Source organism: Lithobates pipiens, unplaced genomic scaffold, assembly GCF_037356315.1.
Source record: "Lithobates pipiens isolate NorthernLeopardFrog02 unplaced genomic scaffold, aLitPip1_a1.2 Scaffold_10, whole genome shotgun sequence".
NCBI lineage: Eukaryota > Metazoa > Chordata > Amphibia > Anura > Ranidae > Lithobates > Lithobates pipiens.
Window position 1 is genome coordinate 61,823,471 of NW_027507686.1, and position 19,556 is coordinate 61,843,026.

Below are 19,556 nucleotides of genomic sequence, written 5' to 3' on the forward strand. Positions count from 1 at the left end.
TTTTTTTAAGGAGAACTCCTCTTTAAATATGTGGTATATTGTTTGAAGATAATCTGCTTTTAAACTGGTTAAAAAATGTATTAAACAGAAATAGTGAAAAGTGAAAGTGAAAGTCTGAGAAGAGATAAATTCCCCCTCTTTCTACGACTATGTACCAGCTCAAGTGCACATGCTCAGACATGCAAAATAGTCATAATTTAACTCTAATTAATTTTCACCTAGCGCTATAGGAAATTTGCAAATTCGTGAATGATAAACATGTGTTCACGAATGTGAAAATGTGCATTATATATAGCCAAATGCAAGTTTCAACCGTTGATTATAATTGTACAATTTTTACTTCAACAAAAACATACATTTTAATTTTGAGATGAATGTTTATTTCTCTAAAATAAATAGACCTTGCTGGCTTTTTATGTTGCTTCTTCATATTTTTTTTAAGAATGCTAGTAATGTGTAATGCTTTTATGTTTTGGGGAGAATTTTTTTTTCTCTCTCTCTCTCTCACTTGTTGCTTGCTCACCATCTCACAAAAATCTAAACCGAAACTCCCACATGTGTCTTCACAAATCACAAAACAATACGTATATAATATGCGTACCAACATCATAATTCAAAATGTTATTCCCAAAATTTAAAGGGTAACATCACTATTCTACACTCACACACCAAAAACCACCAAATATCATAGAATAAATCAAGAAGCATAAATCTGAATGTCATTCCACCACCTATAGGTATATGTCCAAAGAAATGCAGTATTTACGTGTAGGGGGGGGGTCCCACCAGCACTGCAAAGCATGCCATAAGTTTTCCATGGGCAAGGACAATAATCAGCCTTAAAGTGGTTGTAAACCCTTACAAACCACTTTGACCTACAGGTAAGCCTAGATTAAGGCTTACCTGTAGGTCCAAGAAATATCTCCTAAACCTACACAGACAGCGGGCACTGGGCATGCCACTGCTAACGGCGTTATGCCGTTAGTGGCGGCTCCTGTGACATCATTGCTGCCCTGTCGATGTGAGTGGCCTGAGCAGCGATACCCAGAAGAAGATGGACGCTCCTTACTACAGGGGACAGCGTGTGACATCGCTGGCTCCTGTGTCAGGTAAGTGACACATAATGGGCTACTATGCGATGCATAGTAGCCCATTATGCTTTACCTTTGCAGGGAGACAAAGAGGAAGTAAACCCATCAGGGTTTACTTCCTCTTTAAGAATTGCCCACCGGGCACCAATTGCAGCCTCTTACCAAGCAAAAAGCAACAAAATTAGAGATGTTTCTATAGTAGCCCGCTGACAGTAATTTTATGTTAAGTTTAAGTTTATGGTCTACCCAAACCAAAGAAATCGGACAAACCAGAATGTAGGGAAAGATCTTAGTGTGTTATCAACTCTGAGAGCTGTCACTTCATAAGAACCATCAAACTAAGCTCACTTACATTTCGTAGATGTAAAGATCTGGTTTCCAGAAATATTCACTGCTAACAAACAGTTCTGTTATTCCACAAAAGTGATCTGGATTCCAGCTAATGTATTCATCTCTCCACGCCTGGAAGGTAAAAACAAAAGGAAATGACCCAGGATACCTGTATAATCTTATCCATATATGGTAGAGTGTTTAGATGGGAGAAAACAGCCCCATAGGCAATAGTACGATACACCTTCCCCCATTACATACTTTTTCCCTTGTATCTGGAATCTCATAGATGTTCTACCTTTGGGAACACCCGTCTTTCATTAACCCCACCAATGGCATCATAGCATACTTGTAGCAAAAATGGAAATTGAGGCGTAAAACTACTGCTAAGATACTACTTCATTCCAATAAATGAAACCATTGACAGCTGTTCAGCTCACATGGTTGCAGCCAAACCGAATGCTGACAAGACCTGTGCTTTGAATCACACTGAAAAAAAATAACATTAAACATCCAGCTCACATATACAGGTCCTTCTCAAAAAAATAGCATATTGTGATAAAGTTCATTATTTTCTGTAATGTACTGATAAACATTAGACTTTCATATATTTTAGATTCATTACACACAACTTGAAGTAGTTCAAGCCTTTTCTTGTTTTAATATTGATGATTTTGGCATACAGCTCCTGAAAACCCCAAAATCCTATCTCAAAAAAATAGCATATTTCATCCGACCAATAAAAGAAAAGTGTTTTTAATACAAAAAAAGTCAACCTTCAAATAATTATGTTCAGTTATGCACTCAATACTTGGTCGGGAATCTTTTTGCAGAAATGACTGCTTCAATGCGGCGTGGCATGGAGGCAACCAGCCTGTGGCACTGCTGAGGTGTTATGGAGGCCCAGGATGCTTCGATAGCGGCCTTAAGCTCATCCAGAGTGTTGGGTCTTGCGTCTCTCAACTTTCTCTTCCCAATATCCCCCAGGTTCTCTATGGGGTTCAGGTCAGGAGAGTTGGCAGGCCAATTGAGCACAGTAATACCATGGTCAGTAAACCATTTACCAGTGGTTTTGGCACTGTGAGCAGGTGCCAGGTTGTGCTGAAAAATGAAATCTTCATCTCCATAAAGCTTTTCAGCAGATGGAAGCATGAAGTGCTCCAAAATCTCCTGATAGCTAGCTGCATTGACCCTGCCCTTGATAAAACACAGAGGACCAACACCAGCAGCTGACATGGCACCCCAGACCATCACTGACTGTGGGTACTTGACACTGGACCTCAGGCATTTTGGCATTTCCCTCTCCCCAGTCTTCCTCCAGACTCTGGCACCTTGATTTCCGAATGACATGCAAAATTTGCTTTCATCCGAAAAAAGTACTTTGGACCACTGAGCAACAGTCCAGTGCTGCTTCTCTGTAGCCCAGGTCAGGCGCTTCTGCCGCTGTTTCTGGTTCAAAAGTGGCTTGACCTGGGGAATGCGGCACCTGTAGCCCATTTCCTGCACACGCCTGTTCACGGTGGCTCTGGATGTTTCTACTCCAGACTCAGTCCACTGCTTCCGCAGGTCCTCCAAGGTCTGGAATCGGTCCTTCTCCACAATCTTCTTCAGGGTCCGGTCACCTCTTCTCGCTGTGCAGCGTTTTCTGCCACACTTTTTCCTTCCCACAGACTTCCCACTGAGGTGCCTTGATACAGCACTCTGGGAACAGCCTATTCGTTCAGAAATTTCTTTCTGTGTCTTACCCTCTTGCTTGAGGGTGTCAATGATGGCCTTCTGGACAGCAGTCAGGTCGGCAGTCTTACCCATGATTGCGGTTTTGAGTAATGAACCAGGCTGGGAGTTTTTAAAAGCCTCAGGAATCTTTTGCAGGTGTTTAGAGTTAATTAGTTGATTCAGATGATTAGGTTAATAGCTTGTTTAGAGAACCTTTTCATGATATGCTAATTTTTTGAGATAGGAATTTTGGGTTTTCATGAGCTGTATGCCAAAATCATCAATATTAAAACAAGAAAAGGCTTGAACTACTTCAATTGTGTGTAATGAATCTAAAATATATGAAAGTCTAATGTTTATCAGTACATTACAGAAAATAATGAACTTTATCACAATATGCTAATTTTTTGAGAAGGACCTGTAGTCCATTCACACCATGTTCAATCAAGCCCTGATGAATGGAGCATTTTTGAGCCCCTATGTTGGATACTCTTTGGATTGTCCCCCTGACTTCTATTGTAAAAAAAGTCATATCTAGACATCTTAGCAGTGGTGTGGTGCTTCAAACGTGTTGTCAGATATGTGCCTAATGGTAAATCCAGTCCTGCCCATATCTTCTCTTCATCTGCTGATCATTTTTACCTTACATTTTTACAGAAGGTAGACTGATTATGATTTTTTTATAGCTTATTATAGGATCATTTTAAACTTCCCAGGTCTTTAAAAAAGGTATATTGAAGACATTTTAATTTAGAACAACGAATTTCTGTTTGTTTTAAACAATCATGTGTGATTTTTATTTTTTTGTATTCCACGCAATATGATGAGGTATTTACAAATATATGTGATGATGGGTATGTGCAAATATTGAAAAGAAATTACACGCGTGGAAGATTTTTTTCAGTTCCCGCTGATTATAATTCAAACCAGTATTTTTGTTTTTCAAAAAATATACAGACTATACGTACCTAGAACAGAGATGTAAAATTTCAGGAAATTTTGAAACCATGGGAAAAAAGACTCCCAGGAGATCTCCCAGATGTGCTGACCTGCTCCTGCTCTTCTCTATCCTTGCTCCCGTGCCTCCAGGAAGGGCTTTCCCTGTGTGTTTTGGGGGATCCTTCCAGCACCCAAGCCCCAGGCCTGAGGTCAACCCCCTAGACTAAGGGGTGCCCTGCGAGGGCCTCCGACAACCTCCTCAACACTCTATCTCCATCTTCCACCTAACTGCCCTTGCTGGCATGACTCATGTCTATTTATGAGGTGGCCTGCCCCCTTCCAGACCTTACTCCCACCTTCCAGCTCTGGAAGTTTCTACCAACTTCCAGACCAGGGGGGAGTGTTAGAGAGAGCTGCCAGATGAATCATCCAGCCCTTGAGCAGGCATGTACTGGCCATTGGGACTACCAGGAGTTTCCCGGTGGGCCGATGGCTCAGTGGGCCACTCTGATGTAAGGGGGCTGGTGATGGGCCACTCTGATGTAAGGGGGTGCTGATGGGACATTCTGATGTAAGGGGGCTGCTCGTGGGACACTCTGACGTAAGGGGGTGCTGATAGGATACTCTGATGTAAGGGGGCTCATAATGGGACACTCTGATGTAAGGGGACTCGTAATGGGACACTCTGATGTAAGGGGTGCTGATGGGACACTCTGTTGTAAGGGGGCTGGTGATGGGACACTCTGTTGTAAGGGAGTGCTGATGGGACACTCAAAATGTAAGTGGGCCGGTCTGGATGAAGTCCAGGGCCAAATTTCTGTCCCAGTCCAGCCCTGCCCTTGAGTCATTAAACCCTGACCCAGTTTCACAATCTAGGCCTGGCTCTCAGCCAAGCCAAAATTTTCCTACACTAACAACTACTGCTATCACACTAGCTAGAGAGTGCTGCGCTTGTTAGGAACATTTTACCTATACATGAGAAAAGATAACCATCCCACTTTCCCTCATAATAATTTATAAGGTAACTGCCAATATGCATTTTCAGTTATAATCAATGCTGATCCACATGCATGCATTGCACTTGCAGAAGCTTGTAAATTTTCTTCTGATTTTCAGGTGTCATTTTATCTATAAATGAAGGTATTGTGTATTTTTGGGAGGTGGTGGTTTGCAACACTTCCTGACCTTTATGTGCTGCTGGTGAAGAAACACTTTGTGATGATTCAGAAGCAGCATAAAGAGTCTGGAATGAGAACTCTGGCCTATAGAGCACCTCTGGCATGCCAGGATGGGTTTTGTCTTCCTTGTAGCATTTGGAAAAGAATATTTGCTCTCACAATATGTGCAAATTGCAGTTTTGTTCTCTGCAGAAATTGCACTGTGGAAATGTTTCAAAACTGAAGTTGATGTTCTGACCATTTTACTGAGAGGAGTAAAAGGAAAAACTATTTACTGACCATGCTATAGGTAAACATTATGCTGTGATAGTAGAGAACATTAATAGGAATCATTTAAAAGGTTAAAAAATGAATTTGTCAGACAACGCCACCCTCTTACCTGTGATTTAAGGCCTGGGAGGACAGAAATGTTCATCTACTGTATCCCAGGAATCACCCAGCTGTAGGAGGTACAAAATGGAGCCCACAAGCAAACTAAACTGGAGTCCCCCCCCCCCCCCCCCGTAGTATCCCTAGTGGCAGAAATGCATATTTCTCTTGTTCGAGAACTGCATTGACAAGTACAGCATTAATTGAACTGTATCCCTATACCAGCATTTGCTTGTCTTCAGCTGAGGGAACGTGCAATAATTTAAGACTTTACATAAAGTCTCGGAAATCTTTCATTAAGGTCTTCATATTATATAATTTGAATACCATGTCGTAGATATCTTACCTATCCTGGTAAAAGAACATATTCCACACTTCTCCCCCCCCCCCCCTCTATATTCTCCGGCTCTAAGACTTTTCTAAAACACCATGCCCTTATCAGCTGTGAAGTTCCTGGTGTGTATCTTCTGAGGCTACTGGGGAGAGATGTCAGGACATCTTTTCTGTGGATCAAAGATCCAACAAAGCGCTTTGTGACCTCCCTGAATAAGGGGGGTTGCTGGCTTTTTTGGTAAGCCTTAATTTTATTTGTGGTGATGGGTATCACGCTGCCACAAATTTGATCATCGTTTTCAATACACCCCCTCTTCATGGGACTCCTTCTGATGAAAATCAGCTGCATATGAACTTTTGATTTTGTTTGCACATTGTTTGCACTTGTGAAATTACATTGCATATATGTTATCACCAATTATTTATTTGCAAACTGTACCAATTATTGCACAATTGCACTTTATTATACCATTTTTGGATGTACGCACATGTTCACATGAATTGCACTTTTTGCCCTAGCGCTGCACTTTTATTTATACATTTTTCTTTGTGATATCTGGGTTATAGGGCTCAGCTGCTGGCTATGTTATGTACTAAGTGCGGATATCTCTTTATACTTGTAATACAGTGATCAGTGCTACAAAAAAAAATTTTCGCTGTACTAATGACACTCGCATGGAAGAAGTTAACATCAGGGGCGATCAAAGGGTTAAATGTGTTCCCTGGGAGTGCTTCCTAACTGTGTGGGAGGTGCTTTAACTGTGGAAAGGCCGAGACCTGTGTTTCTACTTAGTAGAAACACAAGATCACTGCCTTTCCTTGTCACATATCGCCTTTCTGCCTGTGTCACAAACGACCGCCCGGTGCCGCGAACATCAGGTCCGCCGGACCCGCTGATTGGCTCCCTCTGTGCCCAATCACATGTGTGCACCCGGACCCCAGACCCGGAGAAGTAGAATGAGGTACAGGTACATTATTCTGCCTGTAAGCACTGCTGCCCTGCAGTACATGTTGGTCTGGCGGTCGGCAACTGGTTAAAGTTTGTTTAATGTAAGCGCAATTTTAATTTAATTAAATATGGCACTTTAAAATATTACACTATGGGAGGCACTTTATATGTTTTATCCTGACATGTTGGTGAGCGCATGAGACAACCGGCACCTTAACCAATTCCCATGCAGGCCAATTCTGACATTTCTCTCCTACATGTAAAATTCATCATTTTTTGCTCGAAAATTACATAGAACACCAAAACCGGGGTTCCGGAAGTCTCGTGGCGGCCATTTTTTTGTGCGCAGTAAACTTATGCTATTAAAACCTCCAAATTAATGTCTGCCGGTCTACTTCCGGCGACATAACACACAAAAAATGGCCACCACGAGACTTCCGGTCTCCGGACTTCAAGAAAATGGCCGCCGTAATGACTAATTTCTAGCATAAAAAGACAATCCTCTTCTCTCTACTTATTCCCTGAAGAAGTCACGTGACGGTGACGAATACGCGTAAGGAAGGAAGTGAGAGAGACACTAGGAAGGACGCTGGAACGCACCGCTTGTTGCTCTATACACCGCTGTATATGCTTACTCCTTAATGTGAGTACCCTGACATTTTAATTTAAATAAAACTGGTTTCTTCTAAATACTACACTATGGATTACCATCTCTGTATTTTGTGAGGTATACCCACCCTAAGGCCATAGAACTGGAGCGATTTATACATCATTATTTCAATAAGGCTGTAACCTCACAGCCGTGAGGTAAGGGCACATCCTTTCACTCATTGGATGAAAGAAAGAAAAAGCCACTGCACCTATATGTTTGCACGTGTCACTGGAGCTTGAAACAAAGAACTTTTATTTTTCCAGAATATTGCACGTTTATAATACTTTTTGAATATTCCATATTTACTATTAGCACTTTATCCCTTTTCATTTTTTCACTTGCAATGGTCACATTCATATCTCAGATTAAAAAGGAGCTGGAACCTTGGAAGGATAAAGCTGAATTTCTCACCCTTACATCACAATTGAATAAGGACCTTACTAAAAGGGATAACGAAGTTCAACAGAAAAAAAGTAAAAAATACAACAGGGACATGAATGATTTCAAAACGGATCATACCTTTAAATGGCAGAGCCAGCACAGCCAATCAGATCCAATATCTGCATATTCAACACCAGAGAAAATAGTGAGAGTTCAGCCCCCTCAAATAAATCTTCCAAATAGAAATGACATACAATATTTGCCACAAGATGACTATGAAAATCACAGAGGGGATATTATAGAACACCAAAGATACGATGAGAGATATGGAAATTACCAACAACATACACCTTACCGCAACAAAAGAAGACCCCAACATGAACGGACCCCACGGAATGGCTGGAAAAAGCCATTTTGGAAAAATTTTAGGAAGAATAACCATAAACAAAAATCTACATATGAACAGAGGCCTCCATACGAACAGAGAGATGAGAGAAGATACCCACAAACCAACAGGGGGGCACCATATTATAATAGGGATCGCCCACAAGACACACATAAACCAAGAGCAAGGAGCCCAGAATATCAATATGATAGAAGAGATGGAGATGTTAGAGGCCCGCAACCACAGGGTCCGCATAGACCATATGAAAGAAGTCCAATCTGTACTCACAATTATTATGCGCCCCTACTGGACAGACCAGAGGAGGAAAGACCTGACAGACGCCGTTACTCGGATACCGAATATGAGAGGTCTTTTTTGGAGAGGGGCAGGGAAAATCACCCAGTAAGAAATATCGAAGAAGTGAGGTACTCAAGACGCACCCCAGAAAGAAGAGAGGACAGAGAGGAGGGAAGAGAGTACAAAAGAAAAAGAGAGTGAAAGGAGGAGGTATTTTTAATCTTAGTGGTAAACAACTCACACATGAAGAAATTGGGACATTAGACAAGGGTCTTAAATATGCTCCCGTAAAAAATCTAGACAAGTTCCAGGCATATATAGGGATTCAGAAGTATGTGAGGAAACTCAACATTAAGAAATATATTGCTAGTAATCCCTGTAGAATCAAGACATCATACACTAATGATAATACGTTACACAGCACCTTGAGGAATAAATCCACTTTTAATCCACCAGCAAAAGATAATAAGCACATTGATGTTTTTAAAAGGATTGTGACAGATGAATTAAAGTCACTAAAAATCAAAAAGAAAGAAGACCCCAAGTACATTAAGAGTGGAATTAGAAAACTGACAAAAAGAAAAGACCTGGTAATCCGCCCAGCGGACAAAGGGGGAGGAATTGTGATCCTCTCCAAGGAACAATACAACTCAAGTATGGAATGTCTACTACAAGATGAGAATACATACACGCGTTTGTTAAGCAACCCTATGTTTAAATGCAGAAAGGCATTAGAACAAGTAGTCCACTTGGGTCTCAAAAGAGAGATTTTAACCCAGAAAGAGGCGGAATATCTCATACCGGAATCGTGTCGTACTCCCATCATCTATTCAGTCCCAAAAATACACAAAGATCAGAGTAATCCCCCACCAAGACCGATAGTAAATGGGATAGATTCATTAACATCACGCATGGGACAATATATTGATTTTTACCTACAACCTGCAGTCCAGAATACACAAGCATATTTAAGAGATACTAAACAAATGCTACAATTGTTAGATAATCTTCCTGTTAATGAAGAGCCGTGGCTATTGGCCACGGCAGATGTATCTTCTTTATATACAGTAATTTTACACCATCAGGCATGCGAAGCGGCCAAATGGGGTTTGAGGAAATACACAACCTTACCTTGTAGTCAGAGGAAATACATTATCAAATGCCTGGATTTTGTCCTGAAAAACAGCTACTTTTGGTACAACCGAAACTATTTTTTTCAAAAAATCGGAGTGGCTATGGGAGCTAAATTTGCCCCAAGCGTAGCGGGCTTATTTATGGCACAATGGGAGGAAGAAGAGGTATTCAAAAATATCCCAGAAGGTCTACAATTATACAAGAGGTACATTGATGATATAATAATAATATGGAAGGGTAAGAAAGAACAACTTATTAACCACTTCAGGACCGCCGTATTGCCAATGTACGTCAACACAATGGCACAGGCAGGCACAATCACGTAAATGTACGTGAATGCCTTCTAGCGGGTGGGGGGTCCGATCGGACCCCCTCCCGCTAGATACGGCGGTCCCTTTCGTTGCCGGAGCGATCGGCGATGAGGGGATGGCCGTTGGTTTCCGCCCATCCCCTCTCGATCGCTCCTGGCCAGTGACGAACTTCCTCCCCTGTGAAAATGTAAACACAGGAGGAGGAAGTGATGTCACACTCCTCGTGGCGGTCTTTTTGAACCGGACAGCGAGGAGTGAAGACGTCCAAGTAAGTGCACAAACAGTCCACTGACACATAGGTACACACAGGCACACATTTCACCCCAGTCACCCCCCGATCACCCCCCCGATCGGCCCCCCGCCCCCCCCCCCAGTCACAGTGTCACTAATGCAGTGTTCATTTATTTATTGATCACTACATTTAGTGTCAGTTGTGACTGTAAAAAGTGTCAGGGCAGCTAGTGTTAGGCCCCTTTAGGTCCAGGGTAGCCCCCTACCCCCCCCCTAATAAAGGTTTAACCCCTTGATTGCCCTCCCAGTTAACCCTTTCACCCTCTTTTACCAGTGTCACTAAGCGATCGTTTTTCTGATCGCTGCAATAGTGTCACTGGTCCCGCTAGGAAGCTAGTTTTTTTTTAGGTTCAACGCCAGGTTTTTATACCGTTAGGTACCCCGATATATAACCTAATAAAGGTTTTAACCCTTTGATTGCCCCTAGAGTTAACCCTTTCACCAGCGATCGCTGCATAAGTGTCACTGGTGACGCTGGTTAGCCAGTTAGTTATTTAGTTATTTAGGTTCCCCGTCAGGTTTTTATAAAGCTTCAGGTACCCCCATATAAATACCCAATAAAGGTTTTAACCCCTGATTGCCCTTAGTTAACCCTTTCACCAGTGATCACCGTATAAGTGTTACGGGTGACGCTGGTTAGGTAGTTCGCTTTTTATAGCATCAGGGCACCCGCCATTTATTACCTAATAAAGGTTTAACCCCCTGATCACCCGGCGGGTGATATAAATTTGGTTTTAGGGTCAGAAAGGGTCTGCGTCGCCCCAGGCAGTGCTAGGTTAGTGCCAGCACCGCTAACACCCACGCGCAAAGCATACACCTCCCTTAGTGGTATAGTATCCGAACAGATCAATATCTGATCTAATCAGATCTATACTAGCGTGCCCAGCAATTTAGGGTTCTAAAAAAACGCATTGTTAGCGGGATCAGCCCAGATACCTGCTAGCACCTGCGTTTTGCCCCTCTGCCCAGCCCAGCCCAGCCCACCCAAGTGCAGTATCGATCGATCACTGTCACTTACAAAACACAACACACATAACTGCAGCGTTCGCAGAGTCAGGCCTGATCCCTGCGATCGCTAACAGTTTTTTTTTGTAGCGTTTTATACAGTCGCTGACAGGCTAGGTGCTTTTTTACCTGTGAGTCTCACTACTGTACCCCTAAATTTAGAGCCCAAAATGGCAAAGCGAAGGTACACTAGTGAAGAGGCCTACACGTTTCTGAGCATGACAGATAGTGAAGAGGAAGACACTGATCTGTCAGATTCAGGCTCAGAATACGAACCTGTAGAGGACAGCGCCTCCATGTCAGATAGCTCTGACGACGAAGAAGAGGTCCCTGCTATTGTCAGGCGTACCCGACCCCGATTTTCTGATGTTGTTGAGGTGCAGGAACCGCAAGTCCCTCGTATGGAGTATAGAGCCAGTACTAGCACCGCTCATCCTTTTGGTGAACTGGCAAGCACCAGCGGCCTAGTACACCCTGGATGTACATCCAGCACTGCAGTATCACGTGGTGACGTGGCGAGTCCCATAAGTGCAGTTCAAGCTGGCGAGGTGGCAAGCACAAGTAGTGTCCCGCTGCCACCAAGAAGAAGACAAAGACAGGCCCGTCGTACCCATAGTGCCCTTCCTGCAGAATTCGCCTATCCCAATTGGGTGCCCACCACTTCTGCAGAACCCGTACTTCCCCCATTCACTGCCCAACCCGGTATTCAGGTGGATACAGATGATTTTACGCCACTCGATTTTTATTCTCTGTATCTCACGGAAGATCTCTATAGATCTATTGTGGACCAAACCAATTTATATGCTGGTCAACGCATCGCCGCTAATCCCCAGTTGCCGTCTCTTGCCAGAGATTGGAAACCAGTTACGGTTTCCGAATTTAAGACGTTTTTGGGCCTTTCCCTCAACATGGGCACACATAAATTTATGCGGATGCGGGCTTATTGGTCCACGCATCCGGCTGACCACATGCCCGTGTTCTCTAACTCCATGTCCAGGAAACGATACGAGCAGATCTTGCGGTTCTTGCACTTCAGTGACAATGAACTTTGTCGTCCACGTGGAGACCCTGAATACGATCGGCTCTACAAAATTCGGCCCCTCATAAACCACTTCAACCAACGTTTTGCAGACTTGTTTACTCCCCAAAAAGTTGTCTGCGTTGATGAGTCCCTGGTTAAGTTTACTGGTCGCTTGTCATTCAAACAGTACATTCCCAACAAGCGTACCAGATATGGGGTCAAGCTCTATAAGTGCTGTGACAGGGCCACAGGCTATGCATGGAGCTTTATGGTTTATGAGGGTAAAGATAGTTACGTAGAGCCGGAGAACTGCCCTGATTACATAGGAAGCGCTGGCAAGATAGTGTGGAAATTGGTGTCACCCTTATTCGGAAAGGGGTACCACTTGTACGTGGACAACTATTACACCAGCGTGCCACTGTTTAGTCATTTATTTGATAATCAGATTGGAGCATGTGGCACCGTGCGACCTAATCGCCGGGGCTTTCCCCAGCGGCTTGTAGATTCCTGTCTTAGGCTGGGGGAGAGAGCCTGCTATCAGTGAAATAATTTGCTCGCTATGAAGTGGAGGCATAATAAGAATGTTTTCGTTCTTACCTCCCTTCATGCAGACACGACGGTCCAAATTTCTACGGCGACTGGTATTGTGGAGAAACCCCTCTGTGTCCACGAATATAACAAAAATATGGGAGGGGTGGACCTCAATGACCAGATGTTGGCGCCATATCTAACTTCCCGTAAGACCAGACGCTGGTACAAAAAAGTGTCTGCTTACTTATTTCAATTGGCTTTGCTGAATGTTTTTGTGCTATACAAAACTTCAGGCGGAACATTAACCTTTCTTTTCTTCCAAAGAGAGGTTGTCACAGAGCTTCTGTTTCCAGACGGTTCTGTACCTCACCATTCCCAACCAAATGCAGTAAGCCGGCTGCATGAGAGGCATTATTCTTATGTCCTCCCGAGTACCCCTACCCAACGAGCCCCCCAAAAAAGATGTCGTGTCTGTAGCAAGCGCGGATATAGGCATGACACCCGTTCTTATTGTCCACGCTGTCCTGGCAATCCTGGTCTTTGTCAGGGTGAGTGTTTTGAACGCTACCATGAACTAGTGAAGTATTAGCGTAGGGTACAGCATTTCACAGGCTAGGCACACTTACACAGGGTCTCCCAAGATGCCATCGCATTTTGAGAGACCCGAACCGTTACAGTTACAGTTTACAGTTCAAAAAAAAGTGTATAAAAAAAAAAAAAAAAAAGTAAAATAAAAAAACCAAAAAAAATATAAAATATAAAAACCAAAAATAGTTGTCGTTTTATTGTTCTCTCTCTCTCTCTCTCTCTCTCTCTCTCTCTCTTCTCTCAAATTTTTTATACTTTACTGTTTACTGTGTTATTGTTAACCATTTTTCATGTTTTCAGGTACGCCATTCAGCTGCAGCGTGGATTTATTTATCTTGACAGCAACAGCGTTTGCTCCCACGATACATAAAGCCGCGACTCCAGTGCTGTAGGAGGTGATTTCACCACCACAGTTAAAAAAGAGCATATATGCCGAAGCATGGGGGCATAAGGGGTGGAGGAGCGATTTTGCTCCTAATGCCGCATACATACGGTCAAAATTCCGACGGAGGGCTTGCCCGTGGAAAAGTTTGAACGTATGTACGCAGCATAACTTTTTTGCGGGAGGATGCCCCCATGCTTCGGCATATATATATTTTAGGCACAGGTTGTGTTAAAAAATGTTTTATTTTTTACTGTTTTTTTGGCAATTGCTTTGCAGGTATGGTATGGTAAGGTTTTACTGGGATGTTACTTTGTTTTAACGTTAACCATAATTTGCTTAGCAGGTACGCCATTCAGCTGCAGCGCGGATTTATTTATCTTGACAGCAACAGCGTTTGCTCCCACGATACATAAAGCCGTGACTCCAGTGCTGTAGGCGGTGATTTCACCACCACAGTTAAAAAAGAGCATATATGCCGAAGCATGGGGGCATAAGGGGTGGAGGAGTGATTTTGCTCCTAATGCCGCGTACATACGGTCAAAATTCCGACGGAGGGCTTGCCCGTGGAAAAGTTTGAACGTATGTACGCAGCATAACTTTTTTGCGGGAGGATGCCCCCATGCTTCGGCATATATATATTTTAGGCACAGGTTGTGTTAAAAAATGTTTTATTTTTTACAGTTTTTTTTGGCAATTGCTTTGCAGGTATGGTATGGTAAGGTTTTACTGGGATGTTACTTTGTTTTAACGTTAACCATAATTTGCTTAGCAGGTACGCCATTCAGCTGCAGCGCGGATTTATTTATCTTGACAGCAACAGCGTTTGCTCCCACGATACATAAAGCCGTGACTCCAGTGCTGTAGGCGGTGATTTCACCACCACAGTTAAAAAAGAGCATATATGCCGAAGCATGGGGGCATAAGGGGTGGAGGAGCGATTTTGCTCCTAATGCCGCGTACATACGGTCAAAATTCCGACAGGGGGCTTGCCCATGGAAAAGTTTGAACGTATGTACGCGGCATAACTTTTTTGCGGGAGGATGCCCCCATGCTTCGGCATATATAAATGGTGCATGTATGTCCATCATTAGAAGTGGGTGGATGAAGGGAGGTATCTAATGGTGGGCATACCCACCGATCAATCTCTTTTTTTTCGTTCAGACAACATGACTCTCAGTAAATAGCTTGGGGTGTCTACTTTCCAAAATGGGGTAATTTGGGGGGGTTTTGTGCTATTTTGGCATTTTATGGCCTTTGCACCCTTAGAAATCCTGAAGGTGGTGATTGGTTTTCGGGGTGCCGTACGCGACTAGACTCCCAAAAAGTCCCACACATGTGGTATCCCCATACTCGGGAGAAGTAGCTGAATATATTTTGGGGTGCAATTCCACATATAACCATGGCATGTGTGAGCAATATATCATTTAGTGACAACTTTTTGTACATTTTTTTTTTTTTTTTTTAGTCATTATTCAATCCCTTAGGACAAAAAAAATAAATATTCAATGGGCTCAACATACCCATCAGCAGTTTCCTTGGGGTGTCTTCTTTCCAAAATGGGGTCATTTGGGGGGGTTTTGTGCCATCTTGGCATTTTATGGCCGTCAAAACTGTGATAGGTAGTGATAGGTAGTGAGGAGTAAAATAAAAAAATTATGCCCTTAGAAATCCTGAAGGCGGTGCTTGGATTTCGGGGTCCCGTACGCGGCTAGGCTCCCAAAAAGTCCCACACATGTGGTATCCCTGTACTCAGGAGAGGCAGCAGAATGTATTTTGGGGTGTCATTACACATATGCCCATAGCATGTGTGAGCAATATATCATTTAGTGACAACTTTGTGCAAAAAAAAAAAAGTTTGTAATATTCCCGCAACTTGTGGCAAAATATAAAATATTCCATGGACTCAACATGCCTCTCAGTAAATAGCTTGGGGTGTCAACTTTCCAAAATGGGGTCATTTTGGGGGGTTTTGTGCTATTTTGGCTTTTTATGGCCTTCGAAACTGTGATAGGTAGTGAGGGGTGAAATCAAAAATTTGCACCCTTAGAAATCCTGAAGGTGGTGATTGGTTTTCGGGATGCCGTGCGCGACTAGACTCCCAAAAAGTCCCACACATGTGGTATCCCCGTACTCGGGAGAAGTAGCGGAATATATTTTGGGGTGCAATTCCACATATAACCATGGCATGTGTGAGCAATATATCATTTAGTGACAACTTTTTGTACATTTTTTTTTTTTTTGTCATTATTCAATCCCTTAGGACAAAAAAAATAAATATTCAATGGGCTCAACATTCCCATCAGCAGTTTCCTTGGGGTGTCTACTTTCCAAAATGGGGTCATTTGGGGGGGTTTTGTGCCATCTTGGCATTTTATGGCCGTCAAAACTGTGATAGGTAGTGATAGGTAGTGAGGAGTAAAATAAAAAAATTATGCCCTTAGAAATCCTGAAGGCGGTGCTTGGATTTCGGGGTCCCGTACGCGGCTAGGCTCCCAAAAAGTCCCACACATGTGGTATCCCTGTACTCAGGAGAAGCAGCAGAATGTATTTTGGGGTGTCATTTCACATATGCCCATAGCATGTGTGAGCAATATATCATTTAGTGACAACTTTGTGCAAAAAAAAAAAAAGTTTGTAATATTCCCGCAACTTGTGGCAAAATATAAAATATTCCATGGACTCAACATGCCTCTCAGTAAATAGCTTGGGGTGTCTACTTTCCAAAATGGGGTCATTTTGGGGGGTTTTGTGCTATTTTGGCTTTTTATGGCCTTCGAAACTGTGATAGGTAGTGAGGGGTGAAATCAAAAATTTGCACCCTTAGAAATCCTGAAGGTGGTGATTGGTTTTCGGGATGCCGTGCGCGACTAGACTCCCAAAAAGTCCCACACATGTGGTATCCCCGTACTCGGGAGAAGTAGCGGAATATATTTTGGGGTGCAATTCCACATATAACCATGGCATGTGTGAGCAATATATCATTTAGTGACAACTTTTTGTACATTTTTTTTTTTTTTGTCATTATTCAATCCCTTAGGACAAAAAAAATAAATATTCAATGGGCTCAACATACCCATCAGCAGTTTCCTTGGGGTGTCTACTTTCCAAAATGGGGTCATTTGGGGGGGTTTTGTGCCATCTTGGCATTTTATGGCCGTCAAAACTGTGATAGGTAGTGATAGGTAGTGAGGAGTAAAATAAAAAAATTATGCCCTTAGAAATCCTGAAGGCGGTGCTTGGATTTCGGGGTCCCGTACGCGGCTAGGCTCCCAAAAAAGTCCCACACATGTGGTATCCCTGTACTCAGGAGAAGCAGCAGAATGTATTTTGGGGTGTCATTTCACATATGCCCATAGCATGTGTGAGCAATATATCATTTAGTGACAACTTTGTGCAAAAAAAAAAAAGTTTGTAATATTCCCGCAACTTGTGGCAAAATATAAAATATTCCATGGACTCAACATGCCTCTCAGTAAATAGCTTGGGGTGTCTACTTTCCAAAATGGGGTCATTTTGGGGGGTTTTGTGCTATTTTGGCTTTTTATGGCCTTCGAAACTGTGATAGGTAGTGAGGGGTGAAATCAAAAATTTGCACCCTTAGAAATCCTGAAGGTGGTGATTGGTTTTCGGGATGCCGTGCGCGACTAGACTCCCAAAAAGTCCCACACATGTGGTATCCCCGTACTCGGGAGAAGTAGCGGAATATATTTTGGGGTGCAATTCCACATATAACCATGGCATGTGTGAGCAATATATCATTTAGTGACAACTTTTTGTACATTTTTTTTTTTTTTTGTCATTATTCAATCCCTTAGGACAAAAAAAATAAATATTCAATGGGCTCAACATACCCATCAGCAGTTTCCTTGGGGTGTCTACTTTCCAAAATGGGGTCATTTGGGGGGGTTTGTACTGCCCTGCCATTTTAGCACCTCAAGAAATGAGATAGGCAGTCATAAATTAAAAGCTGTGTAAATTCCAGAAAATGTACTCTAGTTTGTAGACGCTATAACTTTTGCGCAAACCAAAAAATATACGCTTATTGACATTTTTTTTACTAAAGACATGTGGCTGAATAAATTTTGCCCTCAATGTATGACTAAAATTGAGTTTATTCGATTTTTCTTATAACAAAAAGAAGAAAATATCATTTTATTTCAAAATTTTCGCTCTTTTTCCATTTATATCGCAAAAAATAAAAATCGCAGAGGCAATCAAATACCATCAAAAGAAAGCTCTATTTGTGGGAAGAAAAGGACGCAAATTTTGTTTGGGTGCAATATTGCATGACCGCGCAATTACCAGTTAAAGCAGCGCAGTGCGAAATTGGAAAAAGACCTCTGGTCCTTAAGGTATTTATTGGTCCGAGGCTGAAGTGGTTAACTTCCTAGAAGGCCTAAATGTTAACAATAGAAACATCCAGTTAACATGGGAGATCAGTGATAAGTGCATTAAATTTCTGGATTTAGAAATTATGCAGAATAACAACATAATCTCTTCCCAAACACACTTTAAAGAGGTGGATAGGAACAGCTACCTCCAAATAGGAAGTTGCCATCACAATAATTGGCTGTTCAATATACCAAAAGGGCAAATAATGCGAATAAGGAGAAACTGCACTGACAATAAAGTATTCAAAGTACAAGCAGAGACCCTAAGACACAAATTCTTGGAAAAAGGCTATGATAATGAATTTATTAATAAGAAAATCATGGAAGTCACAGATATTGATCGAAAAACACTATTAGAAGACAAACCAAAACAAACACCTAAAGACGATCTAGTACCGATCATCCTCGACTACAATTCCCAATTCAAGGATGTAGAAAAAATAATTAGACGGAATTGGAACATCTTATTAGCAGACAGACAACTACAGCAAATACTTCCTCTAAAACCCAAATTTATATATAGACGGGCTCCTACGATTCGGGATAAGGTAGTAAAAAATATCCCAGACCCCCCTAAAAACAATTTTTCATTCTTCTCTGGAAAGGGTTTTTTTCCCTGCAGACGATGCTATGCTTGTTTAAAAACTGGATGCCTGAATAAGAAAAGGAAGGATTTTACATCTACAACCACCGGGAATACATATGAGATAAAGGACTTTATAAGTTGCAATACTGAGGGAGCGATCTACGTGTTGGAATGTGATTGCGGCCTCCAATACGTAGGCCGTACAAAAAGACCCCTGAGAGTACGCCTGAAAGAACATGTGCAGAATATTACAAAAGGATTTGACAAGCACAGTGTATCGAGACATTTTGCCTCTGTCCACAACAAAGACCCATCCCAGTTGAAATTTTGGGACATAGAACCTTACGTTAAACACTGGCGCGGGTGCCATAAAGTTAGAACATTGAGCCAATTGGAATCAAAGTGGATTTTTATCTTAGACACTTTTGCACCTCAAGGTTTAAACATAGATTTTGATCTGAATTGTTTCATTAGTGATTTTTAATTTTTGTACGTATTATTTATAAATCCACTATTTACTAGACTCCTCCCATTATATCTGCAAATTGGTTTTAACCATGTTTTTTAATAGCTTTTTTACCTCCACCTTTCCCTCTCTCTACTTTTATTTAAGTTTTTAAATTTAATTTTTTAACAAGTAGGGGTCTATTTAGGTAATTTTTATTATATATGTGCGTGCGCATTGACGTAGAC

General features: G+C 42.2%; 1 protein-coding gene across 1 annotated transcript in view; it reads right to left on the reverse strand.

Annotated features, from left to right (window-relative positions):
- The window catches only part of LOC143931180 (5-hydroxytryptamine receptor 3A-like), a 95,621-nt gene that overhangs the window by 43,921 nt on the left and 32,144 nt on the right, over positions 1 to 19,556 (reverse strand). Inside the window, exon 4 of the mRNA XM_077455743.1 lies at positions 1,444 to 1,553. Within this exon, the coding sequence (XP_077311869.1) occupies positions 1,444 to 1,553 (110 nt within the window). The remainder of the gene's footprint in view (positions 1 to 1,443; positions 1,554 to 19,556) is intronic.